The sequence below is a fragment of the Vigna umbellata genome, chromosome 9 (genome assembly GCF_029865625.1).
Source record: "Vigna umbellata cultivar VRB3 chromosome 9, Vumbellata_1.0, whole genome shotgun sequence".
Lineage (NCBI taxonomy): Eukaryota > Viridiplantae > Streptophyta > Magnoliopsida > Fabales > Fabaceae > Vigna > Vigna umbellata.
This window is the reverse complement of record NC_142173.1, coordinates 43,212,365-43,234,033: the sequence shown is the minus strand read 5'-3', so window position 1 is coordinate 43,234,033 and position 21,669 is coordinate 43,212,365. Positions and strand designations below refer to the sequence as shown.

The 21,669-nt window shown below is 34.4% G+C and overlaps 1 protein-coding gene and 1 pseudogene across 1 annotated transcript; both read left to right on the top strand.

Annotated features, from left to right (window-relative positions):
* Positions 1-1,845: 1,845 nt before the first annotated feature.
* Positions 1,846-21,305, top strand: LOC124837781 (protein unc-13 homolog). The gene is given in 29 exon segments (XM_088098646.1): positions 1,846-2,077; positions 2,437-2,501; positions 2,577-2,752; positions 2,854-2,918; positions 3,317-3,644; positions 4,296-4,362; positions 4,452-4,605; positions 5,450-5,617; positions 5,760-5,870; positions 6,002-6,211; positions 6,608-6,709; positions 7,395-7,616; positions 7,831-7,905; positions 8,025-8,105; positions 8,547-8,729; positions 8,880-9,035; positions 9,217-9,309; positions 9,977-10,048; positions 11,272-11,392; positions 12,015-12,199; positions 16,002-16,083; positions 16,562-16,604; positions 16,606-16,664; positions 16,746-16,852; positions 17,127-17,204; positions 17,281-17,376; positions 17,523-17,580; positions 17,583-17,617; positions 20,869-21,305. Coding segments are annotated over 28 exon segments (3,309 nt in total). The 5' UTR covers positions 1,846-2,077; positions 2,437-2,493; the 3' UTR covers positions 21,043-21,305.
* Positions 18,458-20,860, top strand: LOC148193622 (uncharacterized; annotated as a pseudogene).
* Positions 21,306-21,669: the final 364 nt, after the last annotated feature.

Below are 21,669 nucleotides of genomic sequence, written 5' to 3'. Positions count from 1 at the left end.
TATCATCACATAAAATATATATGTAAATAAACAAATGAAAACATTCTAAAAACATTGTCTTTTATTTGTAAAGTGGTAAAGCAATAAAAAATTCAATAATAATGAGAAAAATAAATAAATGATAAATGATATATTGAAAATAAAAAAAAATTACATGACTGATTAATAGGTGATGAGAGAGAGAGGGAAATGAAAAAAAAAGTTGTTATTAAAGAACAAAAGTAACTATAATTTGTAATTCAGTCTTACAAGAAAATAAGGTTTAGAGACATTTATATATTATGAATTGATTTTATTTATAATCTATGTGAAACTTTCATCATACTCCACTTCAAGACATATACATATTTAACATGAGACTAAATATTAATAGTTGAATCAATAATTGACTACATAATAAATAAAATAATATATCTAACAAACAACAAACTTTATTATGATAAACTCTAATATATGACTTTGATAATATGTTAAGAAGAAAATGTTAAACATAACTTAACCTTACAAAATTAACTTGTAAAATAAAGTTTACGTTCACTTATGTACTATACATTAATCTTATTTTTAGTTGATACCGTTGTTAGCTAAAGTTTAAGGATCTTCAACATACATTCAAGTAATAATTTACTAATTTTAAGATTATTTTCTTTATCTCAACAAAGTCAAATTTTCATCATATAACTTGTTTATCTCAACAAACTCAAACTTTCATCCAATATAACTCAAGTGTTACAACTTTCAATTATTTTCCCACTAAAGCTGTTTATAAAGTAAATATTGTTATAACTGACATATATGAAATAGATTTGCCCTAATAAAGAAGACATACTAAGTAATTTTGTTTATAACCATTAGACGTTTTAACAAAATGATCAATGACTAGTATGAGACTAAACTATTTATGGAATCCTACTACTATATATTAACACTATGGACAATCTAATATTTGATAAGAAAGTCTAGGAACTTTTTATCAATGTTTTTACATGTTAAAAGTTACAAAAAAGGTGTTTAGTATGGATTTATTTCTTAATAACATATTCTTTCTTTCTTCCTATATATATATATATATATATATATATATATATATATATATATGAATTTAATTTAATTCATGCTATGTTCATACAAATTCTTCAAAAAATTTATCATCGTCATAATAAAATATTTACAATTTCTATCATCATTCAATTAAAATACTCTCAATTTTCTCATAATCGATAGAATCACTATCAAGTGTTAACAACATGACAAAATGAAAGAAGATGAAGAAGAAGAAAAAAATGAAACGAAGAACAAATAATGCAAGGAAGAAGAAGATAGATAAAGAAAAATGAGATTACAGGAAAAGAAATCACAGTATATATTGGAAAAGTGAAATGAAAAAGTAAAATAAAATAAACAATTAGTATATCCGAGAGAAAAAAAAGGATTGACTTCATTAATTAATGTCTTTTCATCTAAATAATAATGCAAAAATATATCATATTTTTCAAATTAATTTTTACTTTTTACACTTTTATAAGAAAAAGAAAATATTGTATATTTTTAGACACCCCGAAAGGATTCAACCCAAAAACAAATATATCCTGTATAATATTATTATTTTCTTTTATTAAATTCTGACCATATTCCTTTATTATTTTCCTTTCTACAAGCTACAACTAAGTTTCCAAGTACAAACTGCACCATCAGTTTTACGAGGAATTAAAAAAACCAATGTGAATAAAACAAAATAATACTATTGTAAGAGGTTAAAAAATATATAATAATATAATATAATAATAATAAAAATAAAAACAAGCATATATTGACATAAACTTTTGCTTTTCTGAAAACGAAAAATAGAACTTGGATTGGATCCATACGAAATTTGGAATTGAAATTGAAACTCGGAATTGCTCCGATTTCTTGTGAGAGCTGGCTGAGGTTACTTCGCTCTGCTTTTACTCACAAGAGTCCTCACAGCTCAGCTCAAGTGACCAGAAAACTTCAATTTCTGCATCCAATTCACATACCCATTTGACTTTTCTCTTTTCTCTCTTCTCCATTCTCCACATTTTGAAGATCCATTCAGGTAGCGATTTCTTTGCTTCACTTGGAAAGAAAGGGCATCTACTGTTTCAACATCAAAACGTAGTTCTTGTCACGTGGTTCACCACCCCACACAAAAAATAAACTTGGGTTCTTGATTTTTTGTTGAAAGTTCTAGCTTTTCACTTTATTTTTAATGAAATGCTTGAACAATCTGAACTGGGTCGAATCTGATCTCTTGTTTTGCTTAATGTCAATTTTGTTCTGCAACTTTTTTTTTTTGGAATGGCCTTGATTTATGGTGGGAGTGTGAGATTTTAGTTTTCTAGTGTTTTGATTTTGTATGCTACATATTATCCTGTGGCATTCATTGTTATTATAGTTTTCAGCTCTGTGTTGCAGAAATAGCACAATTGTTGAAGTTGGCCGGAGTTCAATATAATTGTAGTTTTATTAGCAATGGAAGAGTAAGTGTCTTTTTGTTCCTTCATTACTTTATCATGTGATGGGACCCTTACTTTTGGTGATTTGATGGGCTGCAGAGAGAATGCCATAGAGCTTCTCCAGAGATACAGGAGGGACAGAAGAGTTCTTCTTGATTTTATACTTTCAGGGAGCTTAATCAAGAAAGTTGTAATGCCACCTGGTGCAGTTACACTGGATGATGTGGATCTAGATCAAGTCAGTGTTGATTATGTCCTCAACTGTGCAAAAAAGAGTTAGTTGAATTCGCTCTTTTGCCTTGCTTATCAGTTACCATCCTTCTTTTTTTGTTTGTTTTAGTTTTCCTTGTCTTAATACTAACTTCCTTCAATGCAGGTACAATGCTTGAACTTTCAGAAGCAATTAGAGATTATCATGATCATACTGGGTTACCACAAATGGTATGTTAGATATGACCTTTTTGATGTTTGAATTTATTTTTAAATTGTTTATTTAGGCCCATTTATACAAGTTTAAGTATTAATATTATAAATGAAGTACTGGTTTGGCTTGTGCACTTCTTAATGACAATTTTATACTGAAGTCATTCTTAGTTTCTTACTATATTTATATGTAACTGCTGCATTTTGCCATTTTAAACATGCTATGACTAGTCTGCCAACTCTGCTCTTTTATTAATACTTGCGGAGGAATACGATGCAGCTTCGAAACTGTTGAGCTATTTTCTTTACTGTCATGACATGCTTTATAAGTTTTGATTTTATCACATTTCATTCAAAGCTTTTGTTTAATCGTTTGTGGATCATGTTTGGATTGTAAATGTTCCTGGCTTTAACAGAGTGATACAGGTTCAGTCGGTGAATTTTATTTGGTCACTGATCCTGAGTCTTCAGGTTCACCTCCCAGAAGGCCGCCACCAACTGTTCCTGTTTCTGCAGTGCCTCCTGTAGCTGTTTCCATTCCTTCTGTTTTTCCACCATCCCCAATTCTATCTAGTGTATCGAGATCTGAGTCTTTTGACACTACTCAAGAAAAGGAGCTAACTGTGGATGACATTGAAGATTTTGATGATGATGATGATGTTTCAGTTGTTGAAGGCGTTAGAGCTAAAAGGACTCTTAATGATGCTTCAGATCTTGCAGTGAAATTGCCTTCCTTCTCCACAGGTGGTTTCTCTAGAAAACTTGTCTGTTGGCTATGCTGTTTCATCTTCACACTCCTAAGCTGTGTAAATATTGTCAGAAGAATAGTATTTCAATTTAGAATATGAAGGATTCATATGATTAAGTAAATTGAATGAACCAACAGTGCTAACAATTGTTGTAAGGTAAAATCTCATACATGAAGCCACCATTTGTTGATTGCTGAGTCATTAAAGTCATCGCAATGGTGGAAACCTGTATAAAGAAGGAATCTGACATTTTTCTGTTTGCCCTTGTGCCTCTGCATGGTCATAGACATGTGTTGACTGGAAAGTTCTCCCTTCTCATTGTATTGTCGCAGAATAGTTTTCTTGGCTTCTATCTGGTGTCGACCCATTGTTGTTTTAGGGTTAAGGGGTGTTTCTATAACAGATATCCATTGATGATGGAGGTCTCTTTTGGGATGATGGTTTTGTATATTTTGTTTTGTAGCTCTAGCAGGACTTTTTATCCCTATTCTTTGTACTTCTCATCCTTCATAGTATCCTAATAATTTCTTCTTTTGTTGAAAACATTAAGATATTACATCTTGATGTTTTAAGCCTCAAATTTGAATTGAAAGGTTCAAATGAAAGCTCTCAGGAATTTCCTAATTTCTGGTTTTACCGATTCTAGGCATATCAGATGATGATCTTCGTGAAACTGCGTATGAGATCCTCTTGGCCTGTGCTGGAGCCACAGGGTATGTTGCTAAGACATGTTTAATTTGAGGGGATATCTTCTCGTGAAAGATTTATATGTGAACTCTTTGATGTATTTCTTGTTTATCAGGGGTCTGATTGTCCCATCAAAGGAGAAAAAGAAAGATAAAAAATCCAGCTTGATCAGGAAGCTTGGGCGTAGCAAAAGTGGAAGTGTTGTATCCCAGTCTCAGAGTGCTCCTGGATTAGTTGGCTTGCTGGAAACCATGCGAGTTCAAATGGAGGTATACATGGACATATGTTCTATTTACTTATGGTTTGATCCTTTGGTCCTCCCATTGATTTTTTTCTACCATTATGCTTCTTATTAATGTTTATTTTGGCAACATACTTTAAGTGTGCTCTTATAATATGCATTGGCCTCTGGTTTCTTCTAATGAAAATGATAATTTTTTAAACCCTTTATAGCATTGTGGCTTCCTCTTTTGCTGAGGGAGGTAGTTTAGAGGATGAATTACATTTTACCGATATCGACTTTGGAAGCTTGTCTGCTATTATAGAAAGTTAATTATCATAGGGTGATAAGATCTTACTTTTTTGGCATTGTGCCTTTTGTTTTGTTTGTTGGCCACAGAAGGTCTTGAGGTTTAGTAGCTAAAGTAGAGGTAAAGTGAAGACACTGGGATTCAATCCCTAAAGGGACTTGGGGCTCGTCTGATTTGGTGGGCATTGAATCTGTGTTCAGTTCAATATGCATTCTGGATTCTGTTTAATTGTTCTTATGTTGGGCTCATACTCATAAGCATGGGCTCTTTGCCTCTGAATTTATATTCAAAACTATATAGTAACCAAGCCTTTTCCTACTAGGGGTGGTTAGGTACATAATATTCTTTTTTGAATCAAGTCTTTGGACAAATTGTTGACCTTTAAATCCTTCGTAATAGTTTTGCATATAGTTTTATTTGGTCTGCCTCTACCTCTAGTGCTACTAATAGGGATATCGTCCATCTAATTCGTGGAATGAGACAACTAATACTTGCAAACCATGAAAATCAAGAAAATCATAAATTTGTATTTGCTTACGTTTTCTACATCCTGCACTCATTTATAGATAATTGTTGCATGCAGATATCCGAGTCAATGGATATTAGAACCAGACAAGGCTTGCTAAATGCTCTTGTGGGTAAGGTGGGGAAAAGGATGGATACTCTATTGGTTCCTTTGGAGTTGCTTTGCTGTATTTCACGTTCAGAATTTTCTGATAAGAAGGCGTTTATACGCTGGCAAAAGCGGCAGGTAGTAAGATCCATTATAGAAGTTTCTGTGATCTCCTTCATATACACTACTAGCTTGTTAATGTGTCAATGAAAAGATGAGGATGCCATTCTAATAGTTTTTTTAGTCGATGTTGAACATTTCCAAATTTGTGCTGGTATAGTTAAAAGTTTTGGAGGAGGGGCTTGTTAATCACCCTGCTGTTGGATTTGGTGAATCTGGACGCAAGACAAACGAGTTGAGGATTCTGTTGGCCAAGATTGAAGAAGCAGAGGTGTGTGGTTCTCCATTTTGATGTTCATATTTTACCTATCCTCTATTGGCATTAGGTCATAAGAATTGGCATACCTTTTTGTGTGGCCTGACTGGCTGTGACTAACATGATTTTTATTTTATATTTTTAAGTTTCTCCCATCTTCAAGTGGTGAACTTCAAAGGACAGAATGCTTGAGATCCCTAAGGGAGATTGCAATTCCACTTGCTGAGCGGCCAGCTCGGGGTGACTTAACTGGTGAAATATGCCATTGGTCAGATGGTTATCACTTAAATGTCAGACTATACGAGAAGTTACTTTTAAGCGTGTTTGACATGCTTGATGAAGGAAAACTGACAGAGGTTGGTGTCTTTTACTTTCCAAGGCTATATTATAGCAGAAGTTCAGCCATTACATCTTTAAATTGTTATTGCTATGCTATGTTTGCTTTATTTATTTATATTCTGAATATTAAGTTATTAAAAAAGTGAATTGTGATAAGGTCTGTGGTTCCTGAGTACATGGGCTGTGCAAGTGATATGTATAACTTTTCCAAATTTGATTGGAAAAGAAACAGAGGGTTTTTATCAACATGTATTTACTTACTTGAAATCTGCTGTTAAGACAGAATTCTATTTTATTAAGAAGAATTAATTGTGATGAAACTCTTATTTGAGAAGCTACCAGGTAAAGTAGAAATTAGATTGTATCACTTTTGTGGATTCTGAATTGTCATCCGTGGTCTTTCTAATTTCTAGGAAGTGGAGGAAATTCTTGAACTTTTGAAGTCAACATGGAGAGTTTTAGGAATCACGGAGACAATCCATCACACTTGCTATGCATGGGTTTTATTTCGTCAGGTAGTTGCCATCACATTTTCTTTTCATGTTATTTTTAAGAATCACAATTGATTTTAAAGTTGAACTACTATACTGGACTGCTGTTGACTGCCTCATTTTATTTGTAGTTGCAAGAGACCTTGAACAAAACACTTGTCTTTCTCATGTAGGACTAATTTTATTACCACTTCGTGGCCTTGTTTTTCTGTGTTTTTTTTTTTCTTTCATATTTCACTCTATATATACAAATGTTTCATTTCACGTATTTTCTCTTTGTTTTCTCTTCTGAAATGTAAGCAGTTTGACTTATATGGCTTTAGACCGTAATCTAACCCTGGAGATGAACACCATTAGGGAAATTGAAAATGAATTCTTATTCTTCTTGACTAATCCCTATGGATGGTGCCAAAAGGTTTTGTTGAATAATGAGAAAAATTAGAGATATATGGATGAATCCATGTATCCTTATCAAGACAAAGAAGTCTTTTTGTTTGATAGTAATCAAGATTAAGGTTGCGTTGTTAAAATTCCACTCATTGGGATATGTTGATTATTAGGCATTCAGTGTATTTTCCATTGTTGTTTGGCTGTTTTTTTTTTTCTTTTTGATACTGTACTATTTGATTAATTAATATTTTTCGAATAATGGGACACAACTCTTCCTTCAATCATTATTTAATGTTGCTTTTTCATTATGGGGATGCAGTATGTTATCACAAGGGAGCATGGCGTTTTATTGCATGCACTTGAGCAATTAAATAAAATACCACTAATGGAGCAAAGAGGCCAACAAGAGAGGTTGCACTTGAAAAGCTTGCGTTCCAAGGTTGAGGGTGAACGGGATCTATCTTTCTTACAGTCTTTCTTAACACCAATTCAGAGATGGACGGACAAGCAGCTTGGAGATTACCATATGCACTTCAACGAGGTTTGTTCAACTTATTAAGTTGTTAGGTAGTACTGGATCAGATGCTTGACTATGTTTTTCTATGTTTTTGCCCTCTTAAAACAAATATTCTTGAACTCTTTTCCCCTTTTATTTTCTATTCAAAAGCTTTGTTTTTGATTTGTTACCAAGTAATTATGATATCTTGTGTTGCACCTTTAGTTTTTGGTTTACAAAACCTCTCACATACTTTTAGGGTTCAGCAACTATGGAAAAGATTGTAGCAGTTGCAATGATTACCAGGAGGCTTCTACTGGAAGAACCAGAAACTGTGTGTAGTCCTTTTCAATGATATCTTTCACATCTGGATGGATAATTTTGTATAAAATACAAATACTATGGTAGGCTATAAATTTCAGTTATAAAAGTTACTTTACTATTTTCCTGCAGACTTCACAATCCCTGCCAATTAGTGATCGTGATCAGATAGAGATATATATATCTTCATCAATTAAGAATGCATTTTCAAGGGTGAGTATTAAATTGCAAAGGTGTTTGGATACATTGTTCTTTCAATTTTTATCTCCATTGAAATCCTAATTGGGTAATTATTAGTATCTTCCACTTGACTGGTAAATGATAGACAACTCACAAAGCTTCCTGTTCATTGTTATTGATTATATACATGCTAAAGTGAATATCTTTTAAGCATGACTTAATTATATATATTTATATTTTGATTGATTTTGTGCTAAGCTTTAAATATATATTGTAGAATTTGGAATCAGATGTGTTCCTAAAACTGTTTTATGTCTTCTTGATTCTGCTATGTAATTGAATGCTTGTGCGAACATCTGCTTTTATGTTTTCATCTTTTTAAATTGCAAACTGTTGGATAGAGCATGTCATTGTTTTTGTAGTCCATTGTTATGCCTATCTTTTAGATTTAAGGAATCTGTTTACTTTCTGCAGACAGTGCAGGTTGTTGAAAGAACTGATATGTCAAACGAGCATCCCTTGGCATTGCTTGCAGAAGAACTCAAGAAGCTCCTAAAACGAGAATCTGTAACTTTCTTGCCTGTTTTATCTCAAAGGCATCCTCAAGCAACTGTTGTATCTGGATCACTAGTTCACAAACTTTATGGGCTCAGACTGGTGAGTATATATATATGGTTTGTTTATATATATGTATATGTATGTGTGTGTGTGCGCGCGCGTGTGTGTATATATATAGATATATTATGATTACATTATGGAATATATCTTCAAAATCACTGAAAATCTGTTTTCTTTTTTTTTTTTCAGAAACCCTTTCTGGATGGTGCAGAGCATTTAACCGAGGATGTCATTTCTGTATTCCCTGCAGCTGAAAGTCTAGAGCAGTTCATAATGGCACTTATTGCATCTGTATGCCATGAAGAAAATGCTGAGATCATGTTGAAGAAATTGAATCTCTATCAGGTTAGGTGGTCAAATTTCTTTTCGAGAACTTAATTTCATTTTCCCTTCTTTTTCTCTCTCCTAAAAGTGCTTATGGAGACATTTTCTCCAAACAGACCCATGGTCTTTTGTCATCTATCCTTCTATTGTCCTATCATTATTTATTCTATACTTTGGTCCTTGCTCTTTTTACTTGTTATAGATTGAGACAAAATCTGGAACATTGGTGTTACGTTGGGTCAATTCACAGCTTGGAAGAATTTTAGGTTGGGTAGAGCGGGTTTTTCAACAAGAGGTAAATCCTTTATCAATATTGCTATACTGTCAAATTCCAGTTGTTTTGATTATGTTTATTACAGAGACCTTTCTCAAGGTCTAGTTTTATTGTTCTTTTTAGAAGATTATTTTTGTAATATCTATTGTATATTTAAATTAGCGTTAGAGTACTTAATCCTGGAGTGGCTGACCCCAAATTTGGTAATAAAGGATTCAGTGCAGATAATTTATAGTGCATACATTTTCCCAAAAATAGTAAAAAAGAATTACTAAAGATATATGTCTGTCATTAATAATCAAAACCAGTAGTCTGTACACCAAATCACTATTAATTTTTTAAAGAATAATTAAGTAGAGTCAAATAGCATAATCAAAAGGTATAGGCAGCACAGCACTGTGGATTGAAGTGAGAAACTGCTTTATTCCCCCCCCTCTCTCTCTCTCTCTATATATATATATGTATGTATGTATGTATGTAGTGTATTTATATATAATTAAGAATAATTTATATATTTATTTGTTAAAAGGTTTAGAAACAGAGTCACGAGAATCTATTATTAAAATAATTCTTTACTTTTGCAATGGTGTAACTACAAGTTTTCTTCATTTTTTATGCTGCTTCTATAGTTCTACTAAATTTCCTCATTGAACAAAGGCTGTATTAACTTATTAGTAAACTTTCATAGCACTGGGACCCAATATCTCCTCAACAGCGGCATGCTGGTTCTATTGTGGAAGTTTACAGGATTATTGAGGAGGTAAGAATGCAGTTATTATTATAAGGTTGTGTAACACCATAATTTTTCATTATCTCCCAATGTAAACTTTACTCTAGTGTATGTTTGTAAGTTATGTTTGACCATATCTGCATCGTTTTCCTGTTGGTATTATGCATTATAAGAAAAGAAAAAAACCATAATTCCCCTTATCTCAGAAAAAGATAGAAAATATAGACTAATCAACAATGGAAATAGTTCAACTAATCAAGAGTTCTTCCTACTTGGCAAAGGGATATTTTTATAGGTTCTTTTCATCATTTGGAACCTTGATTCTGCGATTGGAAACTTAGTTATCAAATGGATGCTTCCTTCCTGCTCAAATGACATCCAAGACTGCAGAAATGTATTTACATATTTTCAGTTGCTCACTTGCATGACTTCCACTTTACTAATATTCAGCAAAAATATCCACTGTCTGGTTTATTAAGTTGTTGGCAAGATCGTATCCATGGAACAATGGGTGACAGCAGCTGCCCATGTATTGTAGTTATTTGATCCAATCAATTTATCTCATGGAATCAGTTGAACATTTGTAAAAGTTGCACTGGTGCCGGGTTCCAAGGTACATCATGAGGAGGCCGTGATAGAAATAGCCAGACAAAGGGAAGGACCATCAAAGACCAGGAAGGGGTTTTTGATGAGTGGGTGGTGATTCACCTGTCATTTGACTGTGTTCACTTAAACTTCACATACTTTAGAAAGACTGTACATGGGGATCCATGTGACGGCTTAAAGCAGAGTGTTGACCGGGTGGGTTTTGCTGAGGGTGTCAGTGACTGCAATGGGCGTTAACTTAGGTGGCTGGGAAAGCTGCCAATCAATGGCCAATGGGAGGTGTGGTATTGTTCACCTGCAAGGAAAAGAGAAAAAGAGAGGAAAATGGAACCTTGATCTGTCAGTAGCATATACAAAGATTTACCGGAATTGTGTTATAAGCACAGACATGATTCTGTTTTTGATGAATAATATTGATATAATAAAAGGGAAAAAATGTAATCCCCAAAATTAAGGCTATTCAATATTTCCTGATTAGCATAATCATATTTTTAACACCTTTAAAGTGAATAATTACTCACTTTAGAGGAGTCAGATCCAAAATAATTTTCTTTATTTTTGGTCACGGAGCCACTTATTAGTTTTATTGTCATTATAATATAACTATAACTATAATTATAATTGATTTTATATCTTATTGGGTGCAGACAGTTGATCAATTTTTTGGTCTCAAAGTTCCAATGAGGTTTACAGAATTGAATAGCTTGTTTCGGGGCATTGACAACGCTCTTCAAGTGTATGCAAATAATGTTGTTAATGATTGGGTGAGTAGAAACTGCATATTTTTTTTTGTGGAGTGTTCGCGTAAGACAATTTAATGATGGTTTAGGGATCTGTTCTTCATGAAATACTGAAAATGATTTTCATCATAAGGAGCTGGATTAACCCTGTTCTATTATGGTGTCTTTAAGAATTTGCTTTGCATCCTTGTCTCCAAAGTTAACTGATGGTACAAGAATATCCCTAAACCCCATTAGACGTTCTCATTTTAGTCTTATTTAGAGATAAATTTAACCACATTTTAATTATTCTGCTGTCTCATCAAGATTTAAAGTTCTAATCATGTTACCTGATTATGTGGTGTTTTGTTAGCTTGATAATTATAAGGCTGATGTGATCAAATTTTTGATTGATGCATTGTAAAATTTGGTGGTTACAATATTTTACCAATGTTAGTGTATTGCCTACATCCTCACCATTACCAATTTCTTGACTATAATATGTTCTTGAGTAGATGGTGTCATTAGTGCATAATGCATATTTTTCTAATGTTTTCCAAAAAGATTTTTTTATATGTATCAGTTTTCATCCTCTGTTAAGATTATGCATACTCTGTAGACACTACATTCTTGTGAGTTATTAATCTTAAGGTGTCCCTTTAATTACACAGCCAGCAAGGAGGACCTAATACCACCAGTGCCTATTCTCACACGGTACAAAAAGGAAGCTGGAATAAAGGCTTTTGTAAAGAAGGAACTGTTTGATACTCGTGTGCCTGAGCCTGATGAGTTAAAGCCCAGCCAAATTAGTGTCCTAACAACTCCAACACTTTGCGTTCAATTAAATACATTATACGTGAGTTCAAGCAAACCTGATTATACCTGTATTATTTTCACTCTTGTTTCTGTGGTTGTGAGGATATTACATTTTCCTTTGTCGCTCAAGAAACTTTTTTAATGATCTGCTTTTCATTCTGGTTAAATTTGTCATATTATTTTTAGAATTTCTGTATTTCATTTTGGATTACAGATTTCTTGTAATTTTTAGCAGCCATTTTTTCCTTCAACAACATTGTTTGAAAATTTTGAAGTTCGTATGTGGTTGGATAGAAAAATGTACGGTTGTATTGGAAACCTCCTAGTTCTGTTTAGTATTAATTTATTGGTGGATGCTGCTGAAATATTATACTAAAATGTTAGGTGTTAAAGAGATGATGCAGAATTGAATTTTTGTTTTTTTAAAATTCTCAGAGATTCAATCATGATAAAACAGTTGTTTAGCTGTACAAGAAATTTAGTATATACTGTTGGTACTCTCTTCACTGTATTATAAATATGAAAGGTAGTCTGTCATTAGCATTTTGGAGGGTTTACTGTCAATGCCTTATAGTTTTTTATTTGTTATAAGCCAAACTAATAGTATATGTTTAGGTACCCGTTTTTGGAGTATGATTTGAATCTGTAATCCATATAGGTTGAACTGAATTTTTCCTTTCATTTTTACTTTAGGCTACACATGAATATAATTAGAACTTTGAAACTGGTACAACCGCGCTAGAAATAATAGTTAATGTGGGTATAGTGAATGAAAGGATTGAGATGCAAGACTTGAAACGCGGGAAAAGTTGGACCTTGTAAAGTTGGAGAATCGTTGCTAACTACTTAGCTAATTGAATAGGGAGTTTTTTTGGGAGAAATTAAAGTAGAATATAAGACAGAAGAAGACCTAAACTTTAGGGGCTTTTAGTGAACACACACACCTGGGAAAAACTCGACATATTTTGGCTGCTAGTTTTTTTTTTTTTTTGACATAAATATTTTTGGCTGTCTAATAGCTGGATACATCAGTTATATAGACCTTGTCAAAACTTTATGTCCAAGTCAAATAACTGACCATTAATAAAATAAATGAAGCTTAGTTAAGAGTATGAACATTCACAAGCAAAATGGCATAAATCGACAAAACTAAAATACTAATTATAAAGTTACTAGAATTACTCTAGTGCCAGAAACATAAAATTATAAGAAATTAAGTAGTTTTTTTCGCTTCCTCGTGATATTCTGTCCATGTTGTCTTCAGGGAAGGGTCTTTCTTGGATGTATAGACATTGGCATGCTGTGTCACATATTTCTTTTTCTGTTTTTTTCTTTTCTCTTTCCTTTTATTTTTGGTATCCACAAAGAGACTAGCATGATGTGTTACATGTTTCTTGTTTGTTATTTTTTCTTTCCTTTTACTTTTTGATATTGATTTATTTAGTTGTTTAGGATTCTGCTGCATATGTATCATTCTATTCCACGTTAGCAAATTCTTACTGAAAGGAAACAAGTTACTGAGCTGAAAACCCGAATAAATTGTGATCTATTAGACCATTTTATTACAATTGTTCCAGTTGAAAGAGAAAAAACTAATGCAGAGGTGCCAAAACTTTCACAACAAATATAGTCTCTTTATGTAGACTTAATGCAATAAGTGTAGGAAATAATTTTCCTATTTACAATATACCATTGACCTATAATTACAAAGATCCTAATTCAATAAGAAAACAAATCACTAAATACAAAATAAAAAGAAATCCAAACAGATTGTCTAGGATACTCTAAAATAGTCTCAGGTACGTAAAGATGTTATCAGATATTTCTCAGATTTTGTAGCAGTTCCCAATAACATCAAATTAATGAAAGTATGAAGTTAATGAGGTGTCTGGCTCTTTAAACTTATGTCTTCTTGATATTACTAGTACCTGCATCATAAAGGATTGCATAGCACAACAACAAACCCTTATCCTCCTGGGTTAGATCAGCTACATGGATCACACATCGCCATTCAACTCGTTAAAAGAACACCCAAACCCTAAACCCAGGTTTCATAAAGAATTTTATATGGGCTAAAATTCAGCATAAGAAATGGTAAAAGATGAAGTATAATAGAGATAAAGCTTTATTAGATGAAATGGTGAGTTGTATTTCTAAAATCCAATTACAAAGAAAGAGGATTCAGCTATTTATAGCTGATTAAGAAAACAAACTAACTGAACTAACAAACTGTACTGACACTAATAAAGTAGTCACTTAGTCCAGCTGAAAGTTATGTAACAGCAAACTGATTTACAGTACAATAAATATCAATAGTATAGTCTACTCTAATAAATGGAGGAAGAAAATAAGCAAAACACTTGAGGAGGAATACAAAAGTATAATCATGTTTTTTTTTTTTTTTAAAGAAAAACATCTGAATATGATCGATAATAATTCTGGTCAGAGTGCAGTAATGGTGAACCAAAAGAACAAATAAGCCCCTTTGAAGACATGGTAAAATAAGAATAGCGAGTTGTAGCCCTTAAATCTTCTTCTCAAGCAAGATCTCAAGAAGAATTTAGAAAATCATTTATCAAATTGGATGCCATGGACTAGATGTAGAAATTACAACTCTGAGAGCTAGTTACAGGACCCAGCTGCTGCTTAAGTAAATGGTAGAGTATATCCTATGCTAGATGTTGTAAGCACTTAGTATTATGGATGCCTAGTCAGCGTTTTGTTGTAAATAACTGAAGTCAGTTATACTGACTTGTCTGTTAGTTAGATCCATTGACTCTAGTCAGCAAAGCTTGTTGTGCAGGCTGCTACCGGGCTACTTCTGTATAAATACCAACATATGTACTTCAAACAAGTAATGCAATAAGTCACTTTCAGTTTATACACTTTTTCTTCCCTTCTCATTTTCAGTACTCTATTACTTTCTGTACCTTCAGTATGGATGTGAAACCGAGATTACGAACCTAACAAATCTCCACTGCTCCTTCCTGTGACGCTTTACTGTGATATCTCTCTTTTCAGTTCAAAGTGATCAAGAAGAAGAATAATTTCTCTCTCTTAATTTCTCTAAGGGAAAAAACGTACCTTTTTCTGGTGTGCTTTGCATATTTAAAACAGGAAAATAAACCGTTTACCTGGAAATCCGGACAGTTACCGAAGTGGACTATTTGGAAGTTGTAACTGCTAGGTCGTGTTTGATACTGAGTCAGTTTCTTGCGTGATTCGTGGCGTTAGCTAATATTTGTAACTGCTTATTCTTAACTGCTGAACGTTTACTATGATATCGCTCACTATATGTCGACCAATGTTTGTGTCGACATAAACATATGAAATGTCACGACATCGTTGCTGGCTTGTCGACTACAGTATGTCGACATTGACAAAATGAGTGTCGACACCACAAACGATTGGCGTCCAAGAGTGTTCGCTACTCCTGCGATCGTGACATTGCGATCGTAAGATGGGTCGACAATCTGTCGTCCGTGGTACTCGTCGACCGTTGGTGAATTTAGGTATCCTACGTACACTTTCTTCAAACAATATTGTCTTGCACAATATATACAATTGTATAATGCATCGGTGGCTTTCAAGTGCGCCTCTCTCTCTCTCTCTCTCTCTCTCCCGCCCCCCCCCCCCCCCCCCCCCCCCGCCCCCCCTTCCTCTTCTGAGTTATAGTTAGTGGTCTAGACCATTGCTTTACCTAGTAAGTTCTGATATTGAGACTTCCAGAACTCTTCTTAATAATCTTCTGTTTTAACGCCTCTCTTTATACTTGTGCTGCTTATGCTGAATCTTCTTTCAATATGTTGTTGTATTAATTTAAGTTTTGTTTGCATATACAGTATGCCATTAATCATCTGAATAAATTGGAAGACAACATCTGGGAGCGATGGACAAGTAAAAGGTCCATTGAAAAACTCATAAGTATGTGCTGAACGGTTGTCTTTGTATCTGTATTTTGTTATGTATGGTTACTATTAAAATTATGATGTCTTATCTAATGAACGAAAATTTTATTGGATTAAATAAAATAATTGTCATGGGATTAGCCATGAGGCTCTGTTGGGACTGGGAGGGGGATTTGTCATAAAGTACTTTTTGAACTTTTTTTTCTGTCCTCAATGAAATTTCTGTTCAAATAAATTGCAATGCTAGATATGATTCAACTTATCAATGAAAGATGTGATTTCTACAATATGTTGTGAAATGATTATGCAAAACAAGTTTGTTACTACTACCGGGTTTGATCTCTAATATTCCATCTATGTACATGAGAAATTGTCAGTATTCCATCTATATACTGTTTGTCTTTTTTTTTTCTCAAATTGATAATAATGATAATTGATGAGAGTTCTGAAACTGATAATTTCTGACTCTTTCCCTATAATCCTTTCATCAATAGAGAAATCCTTAGATGGGAAGTCCAAAAGTTTTTCCCAGAAGGACTTTTGAGGGAAGTAGAAAAATCATAAATGCTGCTATGGACCGCATTTGTGAGTACACAGGTGAGAACATGAATCTGTCTCTTTTTAACTTGTAAATCAGACTTCTCTAATCACCTTGTTGGGTTAATTATCCACTTGCAGGAACTAAAATTGTCTTTTGTGATCTGAGAGTTCAATTTATGGACAATTTGTACAAACCCAGTGTCTCTGGCTATAGGTTGGACGCACTTATAGAGCCACTTGATATGGTAACGTTTGTCTCATTAGAAAAGTGCCATGTTTTACATTGTACTTGTTAGATCACATTTAATTGCAAATACATCGTGTGAATAATATGTACTGAGTAAAATCGTTAATTTTAGAATGTTTAAATGTTGAAATTAAAATACCACTTGGAATATTCAGTCGAAAAGATTTTTAAATGTCTGTTTTAGCAAGCATTACTCACCAGATTTTATGCAGATAAAGTCTTAAACTTTTGCCAATTTAATTGATCTGTTTTTCACTTTTGACTTATTGTAGGAACTTAGCCAACTTTGTGATATTGTTGTGGAGCCTCTGAGGGACCGCATAGTGACTAGTCTTCTTCAGGCATCATTGGTTGGTATCTTAGCCTTTCTTTCCATAATCATTTCTCTACTATTATTGTGATTTTAACATTTTTCCTGCATACCAGGATGGCTTACTCCGTGTTATCTTAGATGGGGGTCCATCAAGAGTTTTCTTTCCCAGTGATGCAAAATTATTAGAGGAAGATTTGGAGATCTTAAAGGTAGATTATCTGACTATAGTCAATTCAATGCCATCCACAATTTGCAATAGGCTCTCTTTGGATCTTTTGAACTTTCTTTTCCATAAAAATGAGTTTTGAGTAGGCCAATGTTTCAAAATCAATGAATGGTGATGTGCTTCTTGTAGGAATTCTTTATATCAGGAGGGGATGGGCTCCCTCGGGGTGTGGTCGAAAATCAGGTTGCACTGTTCGGCATGTGATCAAGTTGCATGGCTATGAGGTTAGTGTTTAAAAGGTTTAAATATGTTTTTGGTCTTTAAAACATGTTTTGATTTTTCTTTCGACTTCTTACAAAAGTTATCTTGCCTTTTTGGTCCCAGAAAAAATGTTGTATTTCATCTTTGCCGTTACACTGATTTTGTTCACTAGACACATTATCATCGGATGAAAAATATGATAAAAACTTTTAAACGGACCACTTATCAAACTCAGATTTTTCCACGGGTGAAATATCAGGGGTTTGAAGTTATGAAAAATTTATTAAGACTTGAAGAAAAATCCAAATATCGTTAGAGAACAAACATATTTAAACCTATTGAAAATTTTCTCAAACTAGTTGTTCATTGGTAGACATACTGATACAGCCCAAATATATGTTGGGCCAAACAATATATTGGACAAAGAAACAAAAGAGCAAAGGAAATGGGGACAAGTTTATAGCACGAGAAAAAAAATTAAAGGGGCTGAGGTGGACCGAATTAGTTAGAGAGAGAGAATTGGAGGATCCTTGAAGATTTCCTTTTTCGTTATTACCTTTATAGTGTCAGGGGAGTGTGTGGGGGGAGGGGTCGGTTTTTGAACAAAATTAGAGTGGAGAGTACCGTTTTGGTCTCTTAAGGAGCCTAGCTTGGGCAGTAGGGTTATTCCTTCTGTTTTTGCCTTGATTTCAATGAAACAGGATCTGTGATCCTTTCTATATGCTCTTTTCCTCTTATTTTATTACTTGTCCTGTGGTTTCCTAACATTTTTGGTCTGACCTGCCGGATAACTTCATTAGAGGGTGAATGTTAACACTCGAGCAGATAGCAGAAAACAAGGGGAACCAGTGGTTTCGGGAACAATGGAGGATAGGGTAGGGTATGTGAAGAAGTTATTCGAATGAAAGCGATCATGGAAGAGTTGCGTCTGCAAGCATCTCAGAATCATTCAGCACTAGAAGAGATGAGAAAAGAAGCTGCAGAAAATCAAACAAAAATGATGGAGTTGATGACGAGGAGTTTTGAAAAGAGGATTAATGAAGAGGGTGAAGGTTGATGGGAAACAAAAAAAGAGACTAAGGAAAACACCAAGGTTGGAGCGAGTCTGACAGTCCTAGAAGGGGATGCTCTGGCGGAGTTTCGACAATCAGTAAAAAGGATTGAGTTACCAACATTAAATGGCGATGACCCTGCGGGATGGATTTCGAGAGCGGAGATTTACTTCAAGGTTCAGGAGACCAGCGAGATGGTGAAAGTAAATCTGGCTCATTTGTGCATGGAAGGAGGGACAATCCACTTTTTCAACTCGTTGTTAGATGATTATGAGTCATGGGATAATTTGAAGGAGTTGCTTGAACGTTACGGAGGAATGGGGGAAGGGAGTGTATATGATCAATTGACAACGCTGAATCAAATAGGGAGCATGGATGAATATATTGGACGATTTGAATGCTTGATCGCCCAAATTCCTAAACTCCATGATGAGCAATATTTCTCATATTTTACCCATGGGCTTAGGGAGGAGGTCCGAGCTAAGGTGCGAAGCTTACATATTGCAAACCCTCTAACCAGGGGACGTTTGATGAATGTTGCTCGTGCTGTTGACCTGGAGGTGTCTGGACGAAACAAAGGGTGGCATAGGCAGAACGAGGCGCAGGCAATAGGAGGTGAAAATTTGGGTCACAAAACCGGATCCAACATAATAGGACGAGTGGGTCAAAAAGGGTATGGAGCTAATGGCTGGAGTAATGGGTCAAGCCCAAACTGGAAGGGTGGTGCAAATGATAAGGGGTCAGGGGGAGCACGTGAGAGGGGCGTGCGTCACTTATCTTATTAGGATTTGGTTGATAGGAAAAAGAAAGGGCTGTGTTTCAAGTGTGGTGGGCTGTATGGGCCAAATCGTCGATGGAGTTTGTAGTGCCATCAGTCTCTTCGTGCTGGAGAAAGAGACTCGAGATGCGCCCAGAACGATGAAACTAAAAGGAATGATCAAAGGAGTACCTCTTCTCATTTTGATATATTCCGGAGCGTCTCACAACTTCATTTCGAGAAGGTTAGTGAAAGCAATGGAATGAGAGTGGAAAAATACGCGGAGGATGCGTATATTGATGGGAGATGGGCATCAAACAGAAACAACCGGGGTTTGTCAGGGATTGAAGATTGTTCTTGAGACAGGGGAGTTCGTAGTGGATGCGTTTTTATTCGAACTTGATGATATTGATCTTATCCTTGGCATGGCATGGTTGGAGTCGTTGGGAGAGATGTGGGTAGATTGGAAGAAGCAAATCATGAAGCTTAATTTGGCCCAAGGGATTAAAGTTCTTAGAGGGATAGAGCAAAGCGAATCCTTGAGTTCTAGTCTTTGCAAGTTTGAAATTGAAGGGGAGGCTAAGAAAGAAGAAGAAACAAATCAAACTTTGTTGGAAAAATTAAAACAGACGTTGGGTCAATATGGAGATGTGTTCAAGGACCTAGAAGGTCTACCTCCAAAACGCCAAAAGGAGCATTGCATCAACCTGCTCCCCGGAAGTGCACCAGTTAACGTGAGGCCTTATCGGTATCCGTTTCACCAGAAAAATGAGATAGAGAAATCAGGTTCATTCATTGCTGGTAGTGGGGCATGTTCGGCATAGTCAAAGTGCTTTTTCTAGTCCGGTAATCCTGGTGAAAAAGAAAAACAATCGTTGGCGCATGTGTGGACAAACAATATATTGGATAAAGAAACAAAAGAGCAAAGGAAATGGGGACAAGTTTATAGCAGGAGAAAAAAATCAAGGGGCTGAGGTGGACAGAATTAGTTAGAGAGAGAGAATTGGAGGATCCTTGAAGATTTCCTTTTTCGTTATTACCTTTATAGTGTCAGGGGAGTGTGTGGGGGGAGGGGTCGGTTTTTGAACAAAATTAGAGTGGAGAGTACAGTTTTGGTCTCTTAATGAGCCTAGCTCTGGGCAGTAGGGTTATTCCTTCTGTTTTTGCCTTGATTTCAATGAAACAGGATCTGTGATCCTTTCTATATTCTCTTTTCCTCTTATTTTATTACTTGTCCTGTGGTTTCCTAACACATACCCTATGATTATTACAACAATAATAAGAACCGTATCAAAATAGGCAAGTTCTTGTATCAACAAATTATACATTGGCTGCTGAGGGGCTAATAATAATACAACCCTCCTTTATCAAGATTTGAAACAGATATAGTTAATTACTGATAACAGTGTTTTTCTTGCAACTTTCATCCATCAGAAAGTATACAATAATCTGTGTTATTCTGCAGACGCGAGAGTTGATTGATGACTTGAAATCTGCTAGTGGCATGGAAATGCAAGGTGGAAAAAGCAAACTGGGAACTGATTCCAAAACTCTATTAAGAATATTATGCCACAGGAGTGACTCAGAAGCCTCTCAATTTCTGAAGAAACAATACAAAATACCTAGTTCTTCTGTATGAGGAATGTAAACAACAAAAGGGAAGCTGCAAAATTTTCATTTTGGTGCTAGCTTTCTGTGAATATTCATTGCTTCCAATGTGTCATTTTTGGTTGGAACTGAAATTATTAAAATTACTCATTTTGTGTATGATTAGGAGGCATGAGTGAATTTTCTTTCCTTTTTCGGTTTAACTTTGCTTAAAATGCTGATGTTCATTTGTAAAATTTCCTCCTTGTGAATACTGTAAGAATTTAATTAATGCAACTGCGATTCTTTTTACAAGGATAGCTGTTTTATGTTGAGAAAACTTTAACTGAATTTGCAATTTATAACCTAACTTCCTAATAAAGCGATTTTCATTCTATTTTACATGAATGGACAAATTGAGGAAATCTATCTCTAAAGGGTTTATGGGTTGAAACCACATTAAAAAGTAATTTAAAATATAACAGTTTTTGCATGATGTTATTTGAATAATAGCGAAATATATGTATTATGGAACTTCCTATAACTATTAATATAAAATAATACATAGATAATAATTTTTAAGAAACTACATATCATTGATGAAGAAAATTTAATATTTGGAGAACATTTATGTTGCTGCTTTACCCTTAACCTCAACGACTAGAGATATATCTCTTTT